Source organism: Mastacembelus armatus, chromosome 3, assembly GCF_900324485.2.
Source record: "Mastacembelus armatus chromosome 3, fMasArm1.2, whole genome shotgun sequence".
Taxonomy (NCBI): Eukaryota; Metazoa; Chordata; class Actinopteri; order Synbranchiformes; family Mastacembelidae; genus Mastacembelus; species Mastacembelus armatus.
Window position 1 is genome coordinate 21,575,000 of NC_046635.1, and position 22,546 is coordinate 21,597,545.

The window sequence follows — 22,546 nt, forward strand, 5'->3', positions numbered from 1 at the left end:
GTAAGTCTGATATCAACCCTCTCAACAGAATCTGCTTGTACTCAAATAACTGGATAAACACTTTACAGTTAGTTTACATATTAGTGGTCATACAGTGTTAGTGCTTACTAGTTTCCAGGTAGTGACGTGGATCCTGTGCCCGATTAGAAGGAGGGAGGTTGGGAGTATCCGGTACTCTAGTGGTTAGTCTCTAAGGCTGAAATGGAGTAAAGCTAAATCAATGCTGTCTGCTTTACCCCTGTCATCACTGATATCATAAGAAAGTGCTAATTAACTTACTGCAACCTCTGGAACAGCTCTGACCAGAGGGCTAATGTAGCCTAATCGCGTGTGGGGCCCTGTGCTAACATCCCCAGGACTTTCTCCCTTCCCAGTCAGAGTTAATCGATTGTAAACTACAGCTGGGGTCACAGAAGCCCAGAGTTTCCCCCGCTGACCCTTCCACACCCCCGGGCAGGACCTTAATGGAGCCACGCTCCCCAGAAATCAATACTCAAACTGGGCATGGATCACTATATGAGCCCTTTCTGATGGGATCTGACAACATGGTTGAGCTGTGAATGTCTAAATGCAAGGAGCAGTTACTAAACGGCTGCTGCTTTACATTTTTGCCCCTCTCAAACTGGTTTTTGCAAAGTCATTACAGAAAAAGATAAATGGAGCTGCAGAAAATATGAACACTAAAACATATGATGGCACAGTTTATCCTCTGATTTTTTGGTTCAAGACAACTTGAGTCTTGTTACAGCATGTACAGAAGAACACGTCAGGCTGATCTGGTCTATCGAGACACCTAAGCCCAAATGCTGTATGGGGAATGACCTAGAAGACAACAGCAACAATAACCAATAAGGCAACCACATTAATTCCTCCTCACCTTGGGAGGACCTGTTTGAGTGACTGTGTCCCGTTAAGATTAATTCCTGCCTAATATTAATTGGTCCTTCGGCTGGGAAGGCCCTGGGGGAACGGTTCCCTTTGGTCCATTCTCGCTGGGGCTCGCCACCATTGGAGGGGTGCTGATGAGCTGGCATTTTTATCAGCCGCAGCACTCTGCCAGAGCTCCCCCAGGGCTCTGCACGAGCTATAATTAAGTCTCACACAATCCATAATTGCTGTGTTTACAATTACTGTAGAGGAGGAACACAGAGGCACAGCAATAGGAAGATAGGAGAGCATGCACAAGGAAATGAAATAAAAAAGAAAAAAGAAAACATGAGACTGAAAAAGAATGAACCTGCCTCTACATTAAATAAAAGGTGCAAAATTCATATTAAAATCTCTTTTTCTGCTGCCCCATCTTCCTTCTCTCTGCCTTAATAAGCTCTCAGGGCTATTTGGCAGGGGTAAAGCCCATCACTTATTTATTTTTCCCAGATAGCCCTATTAATTTTCCCCAGGCCTGGAGTGCTCCGTCAGAGGGATGCGGACTGGATCTGTCGTCCCTCGGGTGCTCCTCAAGGAAGAGCCGTAAATGACCCAAATAAAGGGTACTTTTGAAGGCTGCGGAGAGGCGCCGACACCATTAAAACTAAATGAAGTGTTTATTAGCCATGCCGACAGCACTCTAAACACTGCCAGATCAAGGGCAGCTATAGTTAATGTGTCTCTCCAAAGCATTTGCTGTTTGTATAGCCTTGCCTATGGGCCTGAACCAAAAGACAGACTTTTTTATGTTGTTTTTCATGCATTTCTGCCACCCAACCTTTCCTGTTCTCACACCTGGTCTTCTCTCCCCTGCTTTTTCTATATCTTGCTTTTGTCCCTTTAACCACCAGCCAAACTCCCCACCACCAAGCTCCCTTTCCTGTCTTTCCAGCAGAAGAAAGCCTGTATAGTGTGGTTTCCTCCTGCATCTGGAAGCCACACAGCAAGGTTAATGTAAGGGAGGTGTGACAGCAGCAAAGCGCACCCAAATAATTTAGAATAAAAACAGTAAGATGCTGTGATGTGTCTTAGTGGAAAGGGGGCCTGTTACACTGTGTGTACTGACACTGTCTGTGGCTGGGCAGGAGACTCTCTGATGGGGGACCAAAAGCTGCTTTTAAGGCTCTGATTGCTCTGCATTCTGAAATTTCCCTTAAAAGTTTCTCTTCCCTCTAATTACATTCATTTCATTTTGGCTTTTAGAAAACCTGCCAGAGAAGGTTTTGGAGACAGCAAAAAAGAGAGAAGCTGGGCTCAATTTCGCTTTGTTATTTTCTTATAAGGTTTGAGTTTGTAATGAAAAAATGTGCTGGAATTGGATAAAATGGGGAATAAACTGTCCATTTATCTTCTTTATATTTCCCCTCTAATAGGCAGAGTTATTACACACGTGACATAAAACAGACATTTACATTTAAAGAAGCACAGTTCATGGCAAATACTATACCTGAAGTGGTTCAGTGGCAATTTTGATGATCTCTAAAAATCAGTTGGTGAGTGCTATTTTGTCATTAACTCATAGTTAACATTTTAATATATTTTTTCCAAGCTCTGGTATATTTTCTTCCACAATAAAACCATGTGTGAGTGAGAATAATGACACACATTTAGAGCTGAATTAAAAGTTCAAACAATGAAAGCTGTGAAAACTTCCATACACCAGCTCAAAACACATTATTTTTTTTTTCTTCCACATAGATTTCTAATTATTTTTCATAACCTCAAGCAGTGCACAGTAATATTACAGTTTCCTGTTCTAACTTGCCTGTCTATGGCTCACACCACTTTAAAGCAACCCTTCACCCCTTCATGTCCTATTTCTTCTTAATAATTCGCTTTTTAAAAAATTAGCTAAGTTGGAGACTCAACAAAAGTTGAAGTTCTTCTACAAATTGTGGGGTTTCATATGAAGATTGATGTTGGACGCAGAACACTTTTGAAGTCAGAGGCTGCAATTACAATCCAGAATGATTATCCTTGCCCATTAATAGCAGCAGATAGCATGTCACAATCAGGGATGTGCATAATTAATCAGTGGTTACTCTTTTCACCCCCCACCTCTTTCCTCTTACCCCTTTTCCTCTGGGCTATTTTGAGTGTAAAACAGGGTTATGGACAATTCCCAGCAGTGTAACTAAATGCACCGCCCAAAGCTTACAAGAGGATGTGAGTCCTGCTATTGACAAAATATCACTGACTAGTAATGAACACAGGGAAAGCTCTAACTAATTCTTGATTCCTTAATTTATCATCCCGACACATTATCTCAAACACACACCTTCACGTAAGTTCACATTAGAAAATACTCTCACACTCACAGCACAGCTTAGGTTCTCTCCCTTTGTTGATGTTTGTGTGCTCTTTCTAATGAGAACAGTTTGATTTTGTAATCCAGCATTATTATTTTTTTCTTTTTGCTATCAAAATAAAGCCCTTCAGGCAAGGCAAAAGACAGGAAAAAAAATCTACACCAATTCAGCTCTCTTTTATATTTTTTATATCTTCACCTGTCCTGGTCAAACACACTGTTTGTAGATCACTATCAAAGTTTTCCTCTCTATTTATTTGACCTTCCTCACAAGAAGAAAACCTCAGGCTGATTCCCTTCACAACAAAACAACACTGTCAAACCTAAATCCCGCTGACTTTCAAACTTTCCCTCAGCATACACCAGTACTCTGGAGAACCAGGCCTTCCATCAATGCCAAGCCCAAACTGTGGAGCTCCAGCTCAGTCACTGTGATTTATATAAGTTATTATAGCCCATTACAGAACAAAAACAGGACAAAAAACCCACTTCACAACAGATGCTGGGCCAAACAATGGAACCACAGTGGTTAGTGTTGCCGTATGGGTGGGTAAAGTCCAGCACATGCCTGAGCTGCCACTCACCACACAGTCTTTAATCTAATTCTACACATGGTTTTGTTTCAATCTGAATCAAAAGCCCTCATGTTAACAAACCATAACAGATATCGCTTAATCCGCCTGGCAACAAAAGATCGATGCAAGAGACACTCTGCCTCTCCGTCCCTGAAATCACACCTAATTTGCATACAAAACACTTGCTGGAGGTGAGGGCATATATTAAAGCCATTATTTTGCGTTGTTCTCATTGGAAAAAAAAAGTTTGCATAATTGCGTTTAGCATTATGTGAGATGGAGGCTCAGCCATCCAAAAGCAACTTAGCAAATCCGTCCTGTTGCTGCTGGCCATCCATACTCCTGCCTTCGTTTGATAATGCAAGAGTAGACAAATAGGCACATGTGTCTCGCGCAATAACTAAACTGGAGACACCACTGCTTCAACTGCAATATTACCATTACTATTCATGACCTTCTTTGGATAGTGCACTCCATAAAATTATTATAACTGGTAACTTATAACAGAAGGCGTCATAAAAACTGTACTTTACAAAACAAACTGTAAATTCTCTAGAAAAACTAATGATTAATGAAGAAAAACAACATGACTTACTCCTGTATAAACATCAACTGAACCAGAAATTACTCAATCAATACATAACCATCAAATATGAGTTGCTTCCGTGAGGAGGGCCACAATTATTATCTCCTTTCAGCAGCACATGTATGACACCATGTGGATGTTTTTTCCAAACAAAACATCCACAATAACAGAAAAATGTGCCCAGTTCCCTCTCATGCCAAACGTGGAAGTCAGTCCTGTGATTGACAGGGTGCATGTGCCCAACTGATGCTTCTTAAAACTTTGTGGTGAGGAGGGGGAGGATATAAAGACTTAACTCAACTCTTACAATCACAGTGTGACAGAGGGCCTCAGGAACGTGTGCTGTTTCCAAACCCACAGCCAAGGGAATTAGTCAGTGCTAATGTGACCACTTTGCTAGATCAAACGGTGGAGAGGTTAGTAACTGGCAACCGAACTGGGTAATAAGCATCCAGCGGCATGCCAGTGCAGGAGGTCTGATTTGCACAATCTTCATACTCCAGTGCTAACAGTAATGATGAGAACTTGACTTGTACATCTGTTCATGACAGCCACCTCAGGCAAAATATGCAAGGGCTGAATCAAAACATAATTCATTATGTTGATATGATGCTTTTTTTTATTTTAACAACCCCTGCACCCACACTTTCAACACACATGCACGCACACACACACACACGTACACACAAGCGGTTCTTTTTCAGGTGATATGACATTTCTGTTGATCTCTATCTCTGGAATATGCACTAACTCACCCAGCCTGACTTGCCGGGCCCTGTTCTGTCCCAGGTGGCTCCAGGGGTTTTACCGCACACCTGTGTATTTAACAGGACTTGTGCTGTCCTGAGCGGCAGTTTTCAGTGTTGTCCCTGCCTCCTGGTGGCTTGGAGCAGCAGCACTGAGCATGAAAAAACATAAGCCTTAGCTCTCTTGAAGTGCATTCATAAAGGCCTTGGTGGATACTTTTATCATGTTGCACATTAGCTCAGCTCCATTCATACATGTGAGCGCATTCCCTCAAAGGTGTGCTCATATCATATGTGTGCAGCCCTGTCATCTGCATAGGAGTGTACAGGCGCGCACACAAAAACACATACACATTAGCATGCTGTCATGGGTGTGTGAGCGGCAGCTGGGTGTAAATTGCACACGAGTGTAGCATAATGAGGACTGATGGCTTATGCCTGCTGTATATTCCAGGAGGGTGTCTTCTGACAGCTTTGGGAGCCGATAAAGTAATAACTAATAATGTGCAGATAGCGGCGCCACTGTGTGACAACTGCGCTGAGAGAGTGTGAGGTTGTGTGTGAGTGAGAGAGAGAAAGAGTGAAAGAAGGAGAAAGAAAGATAAAGTGGGGGGGTGGGGGTGGCGGTGGGGGGGGGGGAGTGGGAGCCTGTGCTAAAGGGGCTTCCTTTCAAGTTTCAAACACAACCTCCGGTGATGGTTTCAAACCTAATTCACTACTTCCAATAAACACACAGGCAGAAAGAGAATACATAAACTGTTTAACAATCACTCACTTTGAAAAAAAAGAAAAGAACAGAGGGGGGAAGAAAGAGAAGGTATCCATCAAGCACTGCTTTTTAATCCGTCAAAACTATAAAAAGAAATTGAAATAAGAAGAGCTGAGATAGGTGTGTGAGAGAAGCACCAGGGACAGAGGAGACTGCTTTCTCCCCCCTTCCTGCAGAAGTGAGTAATCCTGTTCAGGTTCACAACATGGAGACTCCTCCATAAATCATACTCCCCACTGCAAGAAGATGAAGAAGAGTGAAGAGTGACACAACATGCATATTCTTCTCTGTTTCGCCTTCTTCTCCATCCTCTCTTACATTACAGCTGTGCACACACACAGGGTCTTGTGACTCAGGTGCGCAGAAAAGACAAACTTCGACGAAGTAAATACATAAGAGTTCTGTGTACATTGGAGGAAAAGCTGCGGAAAGCCACAAGATTAGCCAAACTGGGACCATAGGTACCTGCAACCCCAGAAAAGACATTCACCAATATAAACCATTTGTACTATGTAAACAACTGCACATGTGCCATTACAATTAATTGCCTAGCCTGAAGATGTGTTCAGACTGAAGACAAGGCAAATTTTAGTGGTGGCAGGACTGCATACAAAGTACATATGCAAAGGTTCCTTGTAGATGGTTAATCAATCAAAAGACATGTTAGTTCAAGCTAAGAATGTTTCAGTGAGGGAAAAAAAAAAAAAAAACCCCAATTATCTCAAAACTGGGAGTTCCACATCATGCCATTTAAAAATAGAGAGTCTGCAGGGCAATGATAGAATGTGTTGGAGTTCTGTTTTTGTTGGAGTCAGGGCGGTAGCACGTACTCTTTTTATATTGTACACAGGCACACTGAACAGTCAGTGCATATTTAAAGCTAACTACAGCTAACATGTTCTGTCAAAGACCCCACAGTGATGCCCACTGATCCTTGGAGTCAACTTTGTGAAAAAAAAGTCTATTAATTTGCATTAGTATATATATACTACAAAATTATAGCACATAATACTGACTTCAAGGTTAATAACAATATGAAAAAAAAAAAATCTTTTCCCTTAACAGCAGAATCTTTTGTCTCAAAACTGTGATTGTTCAAGGGCACCTCAAAGACCATTTCCCTGCATTGACATTCATAATTCATAATCATAATTCAGTACATAAGTGTACAGTACATAAGTCCTGCATATGCATATTCTAACTAAATTTACATTGCATTTCAAGGCATTTAATTCAGAGTCACTGTCCGCAGCTGAAGAGGAAAATTTCACTACTTATGTGAGATAAATCAAAATATTCCAGGACCATGTATGGCCTTTTTGCAAGCTGTCAGGCCAGAGTCACAACAGTAAATGAAGGGAATGATAAAGTGGAAGAAAAAGAAAGGGAGAAAACAGAGAATGAAGGCGTGCGGTCATGTTTCAAGAGGTAAACCACAGGTTGGGTCTGGCCTAGCAAGACTGATCCGTCTTTTCCCTCTGTGTGATTGGGTCTCTCATTAGGAGCCAGGCTCTGAAACCAAAGCCCAGCCTAATGCCTTGCTGTGTTTAGAGAAGCAAAGAAACCATTTGGCTATAATAGCAACCTTTTCAAAAACAAACGCCTGAAATGAAAGGCGGCCAGACTTGCAAAAACCGACAGCCAATTATTTTGAAAAGGAGGCAGGGGAGACATGACCATGAAAGATTGTAAACTACAATTAAAATTAAAGCTAGGCATGCTGCGTGTGCCACCCACTCCCCTTCTGCCATCTTCCCCATTTTCCTCTCCACCTCGCTTCTTTCCACTGTTGTTCATCTTTGCATCTGTTTCACTCACCTTCACCCTCACCATGAGATGTGTCAGAGGGTTAATTCTCACACACCAGACCCTCATTCCATACTGATGCTGTCACATGATAAGCTGCTCTTCCTGTCACTTCTCAGTAATTTACTGCTACTTCTTTTTTCCCTTCTTTCTCTCTCTCTTTCACACAAAATGAGCCTGTTTTGCCTGAAGCCATTTGACTGCTGTGAAAGACGAGCACGTATCCCCACCTATATGACATGAGGTTTACTGACATCAGCAAGCATTATCTAGGAATTTTCCATACATATGAACACAGTAAAGATGCATAGTCGAAAGCAATGATTTCTTTGTGCCTCAACTTGCACAAATCACCATAATGAGCATAAAGCTGTATAGCCCAAGTTTTGGACATGCCTGTTCCTATGACTAAGGTGATAGAAAAGTCAAGGGGTAACTGGGTTTGGGGTCAGGTGTGGTGGGTGCAGACCCATTTTAAGTTCAGAGCTCCATGCTTTGGGGGATAGGCCATCAAAGAAAGAAGGCCACCCTGTTCTGAGCAGCAGCATGGTGGGCCCCACCAGTGACAGCTTCCATGTCACAGCCGGCCTCGTGGAGCACAGGTAATGTACCCTGGGGGCCTGCAAACAGATAAAAATGCACCAGGACACCTGTGTCTGAAGCTGTAATTTGTCTTCTCTCATGTTCAAGGTGTTTTATGAGTGCAAAAGGACAAGGTGAAACAGTGAACCCAACAAGCCTGCATACTCCTCCGGAAATCCTCCCTCTCTGCCTTTGCAAGCTGCTCAGAGTATATTCCCAAATGCTCTTCAGCACAAATAGAAAGATAAGCAGCGTGCTGTACATCAAATTGAGCAAGGCCTTAAGTGATATGAATAACTTTCCCCTATCAGATTTTAGGAGGGTAAAATAGTTACCATCTAGGTTGAGTAACTTAAAGGTCCATATCAAGTAGGTAACACAAGTAAAAAGCAAAAAGTTTATAGGAAGTACTTTTCTGTTGTTGTCTGTGTAACTGGGTGTGTGCATATCTATGTGCATGTATATGTGTGTGTATGGCTGGAGGTGACTGGTGATCCCTGCCTCTTCCTGTATATCTTATGATGGGGTATTAGTGAGGGTCCCTCCCAGAGGCAGTGACTACACAGACTCTTCTGAGAAGGCGCTCATAAACGCCCCTGCTTTCAAAGGCAGCTTTAGCCAATGCCATTCAAAGCAATCAGCCCAGTCAGGGTCTGCCCATCCAGCCCAAATCCTTTCATGGCTATCAGAAGAACTCCGAGATGGGCCTGCTAGGGGCAAGCCAGGGATGGGGGTGGGATTTGCTCATAAGGGATTGTGAAAAGGCCGTGACACACGCTTATCCATGCCCCAATAACCCCCAACAAAATATATATACTGTTCATAAAATAAATAATTAAAAAGATAGGAGTTAAGAGATACTCAGCTGCAGAAGTAATGGAGCCCATCTTGAGTATTGCACATTTTTATGTACGCAGGCGTGTACACAAATGAGCACTCATACACACATGCATACAGTTAAACTGCTATCTGTCATGGCGGATGACTCAACCCTCTACATTATTCAGATGCCATAGGACATTACTTTGGTGTCGGGGTGTGATGGCATGGTATAGGATAAGTATCAAAGCAGAGGGGCCACTGAAGCCTATGCCTGTATCAAAGTTGGCACCTAGTCTATTGATAATCTAGTGGACATAAATGAGAGACCAGCAGGAGCTTGAGGTGGTCTACTACCTCTCCTCCAAGGATACAGGTTAACAAAGCCTGATAACTTACACGTCTAACCTAGAAACCCACAATTACAACTGTAACTGACAGGGCTCATTATTTTCAAATCATGTCTAATCATAACCTGTAGTATGTTCCATTTATTAATCACTCTGCACATGGATCCAGTAAGAAAAATACAGCATAAACTACTACAGTTATCTCACTATAGGCTCTTTCAACCTACTGTTTTAGATTGTAAATTTAAGCACAGGACACTATTATGGTCCCAGCAGTGATCTTTTAACTGCATTTATTATACAATGTGTGTGAAAATTGCAATGGTTATGAATATGTGTGCACACAGGTGTGCAGGGGGCTTCACAGGACCTAACTTTCAGCAGAATTCACCCATGAGAAACAACAAAAGATGCCTTGGTAGTATGTCAGAGTGCCCTCATATCTCTGCCGTGGGGGCAGACGGGGTACAGAGTGAAAGGAAGGGTCAGCCAATTTTAGAGAGTGTCTTGTTTTCTATCTGCATCTAAATCCAGTGGTTGTCTTTGGGCAGCGGCAGTGAAAAACGTAACAAAAGCTCTTCTTGAGAAACACAGAGCCAATCAAAGCAGGCATCACGAGCTAGAAGCAGAAAATCTGAGCCAGTTATTTGAAGTTTGAGGTTTTCTCCGACCAAACAAGCTCATTTACTTTTCAAGCTTCAATGTTTATGACAATTTCCCATAAAAGAGCAGAAAAAGTAGTTGCACAGAACTATTTCGGTTTTGGACGCAGATCATGATACATTTCAAATATGTATGAAACACAAATAGATGAGCAAAGACCTAGACACGGCACGGCTAAGCTTTAGTTATCTAAAAAAGCTAACTCAGGGGTTTGACTGAGATGGGTTAATGATTGTGACTACAAATACTGAGGTGCAAAATGGAGCTATCAATATACACAATTTCTGCCAATTGTTAGTCTTAAATTTTAAAAAAAATTCCAGGTTCCATGCTTGCCGCTCAAATTCTGAGCAGAAAACTGCCTGAAAGAAAGACGTGATATTTCCACACTTATAAATCCTAATCTTAAAAGGAGAATAAATCTGGCAAAATGTTTATCAGCAGTAAAATGATCTAACAGTAAGTTCAATATGAAGAATGTAAATAATCTCCTGTTATGGCCAAATGTCTACACAAAGTTAAATACAGATGTTCAGATGCCTAATGTATCATCAAAATTATTACAATACTCTTTACTTATCATTCAGGGAAGAAGCAGAGTGACTTAAAGAAACCTTTGCATGATTTCACAGAATAACCTTGACCTGATAGATGGTGGTGATGACATGGGTCCTTTGGCCATGGATGCTCCCCACAGTTAGTTGCAGGTCTTCAGAGCTGATCCACCAGTATGGAATCAAGGCCCAAGTCTCATCCTGCATCTGCCAGCCAACAACTCTCAGTATAATTACCCCAGCAACTGTGCTTCTCCTCTCAGCCTTGCTAATCTGTGGAAGCTGTGGCCCTGCCGTCAGATCGGCTCGGTCACTGATAGGGAGGGAAGGAGAAGGAGATACAGCACTGTACCTCATACATTCTTGCTGCTATGAATCATAATGCATAAACGGAGAAAAACAACAGAGGACATGCTGACCTGAAACAGGATGAGGTACAAGGGAAAGGTCACAGACAGGAAGAAGGCTGTTGGCCCAAACTTTGAAAACAAATATCTGTAGAGGAGTGCAGGGAGGATTGAATATTCACCTACGGAGACTTGAGAGAACCGGTGCTTTAAAGCCAAGGACAGTGGGGATATTAGGAAGGTAAAGGGCCTATTGAGTACCAAGCTATCTTGGCCTGGCACTTAATCAAAGGGATTAAAGCTTGGGAAGCCAAGCCCACAGGTTATCCTCCAGGAAGCATACCAAGTAGTTATCAAAAGCACCAAAGTTCAAAGCAGCACAATTTTCCTATATTAGAAGTGTTTTGGTCAGAGCCCTCAGGCTTGTTTCTAGGTAGAAGAATTGTGTTAGAAATGTTTTTGCTTGCAAGCTTACAAGGGAAGAGGAATGAGCGGGTTCTTGTACTTAACTGAAGACCTGAGTCCATCGGGCTCAGCGAAGTGTGAGCAATTACTCCCAGACTCTGCCTCCGTCTCCAGAAAACATGATACGCTACCATAATCGTGTCCCACAGCCAGAACAGGGTGGGGCAGTGTATTTGTTACAATTAACCTAAACACTTAAGGACAGCTGTCAGTAGGGGATATAATTATCAGTTAGATTAGCCTGTTTACTGCTGCATACAGTTAGTAGAAATTCCAGTAGCCATAGAATCTAAACCATAATTTAGCAAGTAAAAAAAAAAAAAAAAAAAAAAATCTTTGTTCCTACTGAATACTGTGGCAGCTCAAGGAGAAAGAGGAACAGACAAGACATAAGAGGGGTACTCTACAACAGCAAGTAGGACTGTGGCCAAGCTGTTTACACATAAGAGTTATGCTTAAGGGATCAGTGTGATATGTTTTGTGAGATTTTCTTTGACATCTTTAATTAGCCAAGCATAGGGTCAGTGGTCTGAATCTTAATGTGAGGGGGTTTTGAAAGTGAAAAATCCCATGACTCCTCAAAAAACTTAATTTATCTGTTTAATCATTGTAGCCTTTACAGTAGCGCAGAATACCTCAAACACAATCATGATTGCATCAGATTGTCCAGTAAAAATATAAGAGCTGCTGGACAATCTGAATTTCCCTCATGGGGGATGAATAAAGAATCTCTCTAAATCCCATAAGATACTAATTAAGATTGTCAGGTTTAGTGTTTTAGTCAGTCTTGGGTTTCTCATGCTGAAAACGTGCTTTGAGGGTCTTGATACAAAACACAAGAGAAAACAATATTGGGACATACAATATGGTATCACATATGCATGCCTGTTAAAGCATTTATCAGTTATCATATGACATCTGAGTGAGAAGAGCCCCAAATGCAAGTGAAACAACTAGAGGCTAATAGTTATAAACATACTTCCTGCTTTTCTCCCAGACTATTGCCAAGGCTAAAGTGCGCCAACGTCACTTCATGAAAAAGAATATTTATCCATTTGAGCCCATACAGGCCTTGTTATGATTAAATCAGCCTGGTCGCATATTTAGCATGTTCATTACAAAGCTTCTAACCTGCCAGGATCCTGGTATGGCTTCAATAGTCAGACCCCATCTGTCTGACGTTAGAGCATTGGAAACAGATGGGCCTTTAATTGTATTTTTGTCCAAATTGCAAAATAGCTACTTGGGAAAGAAGCTAAAATAACATACAAACAACAGCAACTATGATAACAACTGTGACTGGAATGAAATGAGTACAGTAAGAGATCAAAAACATAAGGCGTACAAATTCAGCTCTGCTCTTTGAAAAGGGATCCCCCCCTAACATTACTGGCCCAGTATTGATTTACTCTGCAATTTCATGTTTCTGTCCCCATGCCAGCTCCACCATCTCCGTTGAGCAGGAGGTCCGGCAAATAGCACTCATCAGATTTTTCCAAAACATAAAAGATTGATACCTTGCTTCTTTGCAGACAAAAGAATAATTGAGGAAGGGTTGAAATTGGTATTTGTAGAAAGAAGCATTGCAACAAAAAGTGGATACCTAGGCCCCAGAGTTAGTTCAATAAACCATAATAGGAAAGTTTGCAGAAAGGGCATTGGTGTGATGAAAAATCTGTATCGTGCAAAAAAGAGCCATGTTTATCTATTAAATCCTTCAAATATTATCCCAGGATATGTGGATTGCACTGGCACTTATGCAAGACAAAACTACCAAAATTGTGTTTGAACACTGAACTGTGATGACAATAAAATGGGTAAATAGCTAACAATTTCATGGAAAGGTTTATAATAATACTAATGCTTGCTTAATAATTTTCCCCTAACTTTAGGCACTAAAACCTGCAAAAGAGGCTAAATCTTTTTTCCAACCACTGCTAGAAGTGCAGTGTATGTGAACCGCCTCCCTCTCCTTGCAATTTTCAGCCATGGACGAAAGGGAAAGAACAGATAAACAGGCTTTTTTTTATATATTTCAGTCCAAATCACATCAAGGTATAAACAGTAAGCCCAGAGCACATCTCCTATTCTTTTTCAAAGTAAGTCCTGCTGTTCCATTTCAAATACCTCGGGGTTATGGGTCATAATGCTGCTTTCCAGCTTCTGAACACGTTTATTCAGGCATCCTACTGTAAATAGGGGGAGATTCAACATCAAATATCTCTATTCCCCATGCTGGCCCTTTCGTCTGTTCTGAGTGGATATGTGCTTTTGGCTAACAAAGTAATGGTTTCTTCTCTTCTCTTACCAGACTCTGAATACCAAGTGACAAAATAATTGAGGTGAGTGCTGAATATAGTTCTCTTTGGTGTTGGAACGCACTAAGCAAGGCCCTAAATAGAACTAGCTAAGAAATGAATCAAGTTGGCAAAATAACCAAAACCTAAAGATAACATAAAGTCAATATATGTCAGGAAATTTAATTAGTGTTAGCTCACGTTATGGCTCACAGCTCTTAGGCCATTAAAGGGGTAATAAATGTGTTATAAAGCTCTTACAAGCCCCTAAGGCCATTAAGGGCTGAGCTGCAGAGCTGTTTACGAGATTGTTTATTACTGGCTAGGCTTATCATCATTTACCACACAGGGGTGGCTAAAACGAACTCTATAAATAGCAGATTCACTGGTACTAAGCCAAGCTAAACAAGGCTGCTATAACTGGAATATATGAATTGTCACAAATGCATCCAGTGGCAAGTTGAGGCAAAAAGAACAGGAGCAGAAGAGTGGAGGAGAGCTGAGAGGAGAGCAGAGGAGAAGAGAGGAGAGGAGAGGGCAGGGTGACTAGCAGGTGGCTTCATATTGTCTCTATCGACCACATATGTCCCATCCACTGCCGAACTGACAGGTAGGGACACAATATGTTGACCCAAGGGCCTGTTAAAGACCTGCAAGTGGATAAATATAGAGCAGTGGGAGAGCATAGGTGTCTTAAATGACATATCTAATGATGCTCATCCGGTGCAGTCTATATCCTCAGTTCAGAAGAGGCATATGAGAGCACAACTGCTGGGTGCCGGCAAAGTCACAGCACTAACTGTTGAGTCTTTAAAGTAAACAATGATAGCAACACAATTGTGTCTCTTATTCTGTCTTCGACCAACACCATCCTCGTCTAACAGCTGCATACACAGTATAAACATAAACAGCCCTATGCGTCATTTGGATTTGTGGTGAATGGGAGAGATTCTTATTAAGCCTTTGCAGCTGTGTGTGTTCCATTTGCATATGAGAAAACCGTTTCAAAAGGCTGGTCTATAATGCATAAGAGCCTTTTAGGGTGTGTTTACTGCAACACTCTATTCCTCCCACTGACAATCCATGCATGGGTTTTGCATCATTTTGTGAGACATGTCAGTTTTGAATTATTCAGCCACTCATCTCTTCCACAGCACTGCATTTAACAAACACATATGCACATTCACATATAAAAAGACAGAGTGGTCTACAAGGATACTACAACAGCACCTCAGTCAGTCCCTTTGGAAAGGAGGGAATCCTATTACCTATCTGTCACAACCTGTCGGATGCCTTTTCCTATGCCAGGCCGCCTTTGTTAGAGGGGAATTCGATGTACACCAGCAGTCCATTTAGAGGCTGTCTGCTCTGTGTACTTTAATGGGCCCTGGGCCTTCAGCGTCATGAGGAGAAGAAAACACAGTTCAATTTCCCCTCACAAGTGCATAAAACAAGCACGTCCACTGTACGAGCTGCATGCATAATTCACTGCCGGTGAGTCTTAAACGCTGCTGAAATATACATGGTGGCATATGCAAATGTAGCAGTGCTCTCACATGCTGTACTTGCTAAACAGACAACAAGAGAATAGCATGCCACCAGACAGCCCCTTCTGGACAGACACTATGTAGTACAGCATGCGACTATATGTGTGCGTGTTGAGGGGGTGTTAGCTGTGCATACTACTGTGCAAAGGCCTTGAATGTGTAGCGAAATGTGGCAGGCCTTGCTATACGCTTAAATGTACACCGACACCACTGTATCCAACCCCACGGTATTTAAATCAGATGTAAGCTTTCACACCGTGACATGGAAAAACACAGATGGTACGGTGTGGTTTTACCACTTTTAGCTAATGTGACACAAACTGGGTCCAGAAAATACAAATTTAGGCCTGAGTAGAGTTGAGGTGGAGCAAACATGCCATGAATCCTCCTTTCTGTTTCTCATTTATATTTTTCTTTTATGAATCTCTTTTTTTTAAATTGCTGCCATGCTAGGGGGACAACAGTGTTAAGAACAGTATGGTTTTGTTTTTTGAACCAGCATCTAGGGGTCATTAGAGGAACTACAGGTTAAAAGTCTAGACTGTAGATTGGATTTTCAGTTTATGTGCACCAGCATGTGTCTGTGAGCGTGTGTGCAATCTTTGTTGAGGGATGTTGACGAGGGAGGAGGAGGAGAAGGCAGACTGGTGGTGTCAGGTTTTATAAATGATGAAGGAAATGTCTTTATTCCAGGTCTGGACACCCCCACCACTTTTCCCTCCTGGTGCGTGTGGTGATGTGTGACTGTGTGTGTGGTTTGGACCAGGCACTGGCTCAGTCCGATTCCCAGCAGTGTATCTTTAACAGGGCCTTCCTGCCGGGCTGCCAGCCTGTTCCCTCTTGACAGGACAACAGCCCAGCTGACGCCCCCACAGCCCTGCCAACACAACCCACCCCTTTGACCCACAATCTGCTCCTGTACTAATGGAAGGAGGGTGGGAAGTGATTAAAAGAAAGAAGAGAGCAAATGCAAATAAGAAAAAGACAAAAAGGAAAGGTCTCCTGCCTTTTTACACAAAGCAGGTAATTTGGGCCTCTGTGTGAATACGTGATACTCAAAGGATACATTTTAGTGGATTCCTTTAAATTGTGTGCACACAAATGATATAAAAGTGCCCTATTATGCATTCGTAAGGACTTGCTTCTGTTCACAACAACCAAGATCAAGTTTATCTCAGGTCATACTGGGTAAGACACATCGTACAAAAGGGACAGGTTACTGATTTATCAGAGGACTAACACAAATACAGCCAAATCTGTATGCACAGCCATAACCACATTCAAAAAATTCAGTTTTTTTCTTTTTTCAAGACACCCAAATAAGGGAGAACATATAAAGGCCACAACGAAAACCACTGAGCCACCACAGCCCAGATGCACAGTTAAATTAATCTGATGGCGTGCCTGTCTGTGCAGAGAGGAGGAATTTTAATTTTTATACTATTCCATAGCAACATCTCTGACTACAGACAAATAAATAAATAAATAAATAACTGTGGCTAGCTGTACAAAGACAGTAAAAAGTATCCAATTACAAAAATAATATATAGAACTAACAGTAAAAGATGTAGTAATCAAATGCTGCTTAAGATATAAAATAACACTATCTGACCAAGTGAAAAGTGAATGGGGAATTGCAGACATGTGGTCATTAAAGCTGAACTTGACATTCATTGAGCTCCTCATGTGCTGTGGATATGATATGACATTTATACTGGGGCAGTTTTTTTTAGGAGCAACATGTTCTCTTGTTTTTATGTGAATCTGTATTTTTTTCTTTTCTTAAAAAAAAAAAAAAACATTACTATACTTTTACTGACTTCAATATAGCTGAAATTCCATTGCATAACTGCTCATTTTAAGTTACCCTGCATTCTTAGAATGTGATTATAAGGCAGCTCTAGTCACAGACTGCACTCACAGTTGATGCATTGGTAAATTTTCATGCATATTGCAAGTAAAATCAGAATGAAAGGTGTAATGCATATTTGCCTTTGTGCTGTCACATATGTACAGTGAATCTGGCCTTCAGTGCACATGTGCAGCTGCCAAAGCTGTGGTGTCACTGGTGTTCACTGGTGTTGAACAGTGTGTTAACAGGATGTGTAATGCGGTGTGCTGGTCCTGTGCTGCAGCCAGGCCTGGGTGGCAGCAGCACTGTAGGCTGTAGTAGGGCGGTTATCATGAAACAGTTATGTAGCTGCTCTGCTGGGCCAGTCTAATTACAGGAGAACAGCGTGCACCAGTCTGGGCCTCCAAATGGCACCATATGTTTTCCCAGACTAACCGGCTGAATAAATGCCATTTACCCATTCAGGATGTACAGTGCTCTGTGTCTGGGAATCAGTCACTCACACTCACATAAAACCATTAACAACACCCTACCACCCACCTCCAGCACATATAAAACTCAGCTGTCCATAATTTACCCTGCTCACCCCACCATGTATCCTCACACAGCTTCCTGTTCAGTTTAACCATTTACAAATCATATTGTAAGTTTGTCTATGCGTCTCTTACACACATAGACTGACATTTTGATGTTGTTGATTGTTCCGTAACGGGTTTAGTTAATGAAAAGGGTCTGGTTAATCAGAAGCAATAGTTCCAAAAAGCCAACAACAGTATGAAGGTGTGGCCACTTCCATCTGTCTTTACTTCGGTGACATGTGGTGAGAGACCTGTGCAGTGAACATGATAAGTAACTTTTGGCTTTACTGGTAGGACACTACAGTTTTCCCATCTAGCTACTCTAAGTCTTTGCTGCTTGTGCTGCTGGTATTTTTGAAAGTCAATACAAATACCTCAGAAACAGTATTCAGCCAGGGGTTATGCAAACTACTGTATTTTGGCCTGTCCTCCATCTAAGTATAAGAAGAGAGTAATATTTACTTTCTCAAATAGATCTGTGTCAGTAAATTCAAAACTATCAATTTGCGTGGAAGAAAAAATAAAGATGGTAATGTAATCTCACATCCTTATCCTAAGCTATAAACCAATAACATGGTTTATCATGGTGTAATAATACAATTTAATAAGGTTCTGACACACGTTAATGGTGATGCCTTTTTTCATTTAGCTTTGATGTGAACACTGAGTATTTCCCTACCACCACTCACTGGCAAAATTGCAATCACAGTGTCACTGATAACAAGAACATAATTCTTTGTGGTTACGAAAAGCTGACAACATTTGTATCATGACCTCTTTTTTGGAAAAGCTCCCTGTATCATTACTTGATAGACCTATCACACATCATCAGTTTGTTAATGAGAACAGCCCAGGCAGAAGCGGTCACAGATGCCTATCGAGGGCAGAAAACAAAAAGAGAATGTAAGTAAATATGGACTGTAATTAGTATGACAAGGTTGAAAAAACAGATAACACACCGCAGCAGCCTCAAGGCCCTCTCTTTCACGCATGCACATGTACAATTGCACATGCACAGGACACACAGATACTCTCACACACACACACACACACACACACACACACACACACACACACACACACACACACACACACACACACACACGCACACACAAAAGCTCTTGACACACACATACTCACACACACACACACACACACAGGGAACAAATCAAATGTTTTAATCAGCTTGCTACAGCACATAATGAGGATTCACTAAGCCCCAGTTATCAGCTGCCATCGGCCACTTACTTGTGCCTTCAAAGAGCTGATTTTTCGCTTCTTCTACAACCAGCTTAACAGAGTAGCTACCAAGAGTGAACACCGTCTGTGCATGTGCAATAAAACTCGGAAAGTGTAAAGTGATGTTTCAGCAAATGATACATATATGGCAGCAATTATGTGCAAGTGGAAAAGACAGTGCAGCCTATGGGGGAAATGTGTGGGAAACTGAATACAGTGGCTGTGCATTACAACATGGAAATACTACAAAAAGGTTGACTAAGGTCTTGGTTTGACATCACATGAAAGCAAATGATATGCCATGCCACAGTCCATAATTTCTGACGAAACGTGCAGTGACCTTACAGTGCATAACTCCAGTCACTCCTACGCTAACAGATAGTGTAGCAGTTTTGAGTGCACGCACATTATAATGCTGTGCAGAATGCACCTGGCCAAGCCACTCCTGCAAGCGGAGCAGAAGGCAATCACATGAATCAGTCAAGTCATTTACAGCCAGGCTAGTTTTCACACAACTGCTGGTATTTCAGACTTCTTACTCAACTGTCCAGGTGTGTATATGAGGTGCACTGTATGTGCAGAGTACAGGTGGTTCGCCTGGTGCAATTTCTGGCTTCATCACAGCTCCAGTCCTCCAGCTGGAGAAGTGGTAACCCACGAAATGACCAAACTGAGAGTCCTCCTGTCCTTGTCTCCTTCCTAAGTTAAAAACAAAATTACCACCGTTTGGAAAGTGTAACTGTGTAAAACATATAAACAATTCCTCAGCAAAATATTATTCAAAGTGTGGCTGAAACACAGAAAAGCTGTCCCTTCTTTGCCTGAGGTTGCCATGCATGTCATACTTAAAGCAAGCTAACTCGAGCGTCTGTACCAACATCCAGTGCAGTCTGCTGTAAAATAAATGACACCGTTAGCTGCAGTCTCGCAGGTGAAATGTGCTGCTGCTACAATTATTCTAATGCCAGCAGGCCAAAATGCCAGTGCTACCAAATGCTGCTGTCAACCCAGGGGTTTAATTAGTTTGGCACATGTGCCACTTATAATCACCTGCCATTACCAGTTCTGGCTGCATCTGCTTACACGTCTGTCAGCGCTGGGCAGACTGTGTACTGTATGTGTCTAAAGGGTTCAGGGAGCGTACTGGACAGTGGGTTGGTGATTGTATATTTTGGCAACAGAACACAGGCCTCAACCACATGATATCTAGACACAAAAGATTCAGTGGCACCGGTTCTTTACAAAAACTGTGTATATTGATATACACATATTCATAGGGAGAACATAAAATGAATGAAACACAGGTGTCTCTTTTCAAAGTGTATATTAAACATCTTTAGTCAAAGTAGCTGTCACCTTCAGCCAGGACAATTTTGTTAGTGGTACAAACTTGACGGCAGTGCATCTGTACAGTTGCTTTGTGAAAACAGAGGGGAGCAGGGCTTCGTAGTGACAAACTGCATTGTGAATAGAGCTACACCTCAGGCCGAATACATCGCATTGTGATTTCATGAGCGCTGGAAGATGAGAAAGAAGAAGAAGAAAAAAACTTCAGGGTGGGTTGTGAATCTCAACCCAAAACAGGAGAAATAGAAGTTAAAAGTGAATCGTTCACTCCCCCCTGGTGTAGCATTGGCTAGCTCTAGGGCTGTAGTAGGAGGAGAGGAGGAACAGGAGAAGAAGAGGAGCCTCTGGCTCTCAAAGTCATGTGACCACTGAGCTCAATATCTGAGGGATGGACCTCAGGCTGTGTATTTTGTTATTAGATCATGAACTCAAGTGTGTGTGTGTATAAACATATATATATGCGATATGTGTGTACTGTACTGTGTATGTGCAGCACAGCACATACAGGCATTCCCAAAAACAATACTGCAACTCAGTTTTTCCAGATTCACCTATGTCTGCCAGAAAACAATAGCTCTAACTGTCTCTATTATTTTCCGAAAGTTCCCATTTAGCACTAAACCAAGGCTTCAATACTGTGCTGCCTCAAAAACATCTGTCGGGGACTTGTGTGGCTACACTAATTACAAATATCCGCAGTAATCCTGCGCCGATAAGAGAGTCATTACTCCACCAGACATTTATCACTATGGGATTGATGACCCATTTCAGAGGCAGCCTTTGTACGGAGAAGTGAAATCGCTGATATCCCTTTTATCCTACATCGCTACTGAAGCCATCCATTCGTCAGGAGGCAAGCTAGTTAGAATTGTAATTAACAGCTATGGACTTTGGCCCTAATAGAATTTTTGCAGGGAACTGCAGACTGACAGAGGAGGGAATGAGGGGGGAGTAATGTGTTTTTCTTTTCTTACTAATTACCACTTGGAGTGACTGTCTGTTGAGAAGGGCTGCTCTACTCTCTTTCAAGAAAGTGCTAAAGCAGCATTCCAGATTTTCCAAATGCAGAATTTCTGTATATTTGTAAGTTTTCAGGCATAACCATTAAGAGATGCATTCACAGGCACACTGTTTCAGTGCAATAATCTGTCACAAACACACATTCACATTCATAGGTCAAACATAAAATATGCGCTTCCCTGCTCACAAGTTATGGGTTTCCTCTGACTCTTTATTCTCAAGCACACTTCCACACTTCCACACTCTCCCACATACATACACACAGAGTGAAGTAGCAGATGATCACAGCAGGTAAGGTCCAAAGGTCTGGCCACCTGCCGGCCACATCCCATCTCTGTAGCAGTAATGAACAGAGACAGCTTGGGGACCGCCCTTCGCGCTTGTCCCCGCTCACAGTCTCTGTGCTTTGGGGCAGAACTAGGGGGCCCTAGGGTGACTTGGACGCCAGAGATGTTCCACACACTGACAGGCAGGTCTTACCTGGCCAACCTGCTGTACACATTGGCCCAGTAACACACACACTGACACACATACACGCATGGACAAATATGAAGATGCACAAAGACGTGCATGTGTGAGTGTTCATAATATGTGCACACTGGAACTGTTCATGTATTCATGTACCTACGCATATGCAAAAACTGAAGTACACACCTGCACACATACACATACACATACACACTCTGACCTGGTATAATTCCTCCAGCACAAGGCTGGTGACAGGAGCAGCTGCGGCCGTTACGGCAGACAGATGAAATTTTCATAACTATCTCCTCCAACTTCCATCCTCACCTTCAGGATAATTTATGACCTGCCTGCCAGCCTTGAAGAGACAATATGCTTGCTATGAAATGAAGTGTTCCAGCAGTGTAGGTTATAATTAACAGATGAGGAGAGATAGATAAGTGTATATGGGGTGGGAGGGGTGGTGGTGCAACGGGGTTGGGCCCAGGTGGGTGGTTTGTGGTAGACGGGCTGGGAAAAAAAAGGAAAAGATGAATCACATGGCATGCATGCACATACAATGTGCATTTGTGTGTGTATAAACACCATATACATTACTGCATTTAGTTGATTATTTGCTGTGATACTAACATTAAATTGTAAATATATCCTGCCTGAACCCAGCACTGAATGCCTCCAAAACATGTGAAAGTTTTCTTACATCT

At 42.1% G+C, this 22,546-nt stretch overlaps 1 protein-coding gene across 5 annotated transcripts in view; it reads right to left on the reverse strand.

Moving 5' to 3' along the window:
• The window catches only part of fto (FTO alpha-ketoglutarate dependent dioxygenase), a 115,128-nt gene that overhangs the window by 33,440 nt on the left and 59,142 nt on the right, over positions 1–22,546 (reverse strand). Inside the window, exon 9 of one of the 5 annotated variants that reach the window (XM_026293215.1) lies at positions 19,555–19,709. The exons of 3 other annotated variants lie outside the window; for them this stretch is intronic. In XM_026293215.1, the coding sequence (XP_026149000.1) occupies positions 19,555–19,709 (155 nt within the window). Of the gene's footprint in view, positions 1–19,549; positions 19,710–22,546 lie in introns of all 5 variants that reach the window. One more of the 5 variants, XM_026293216.1, reaches the window with a different exon arrangement.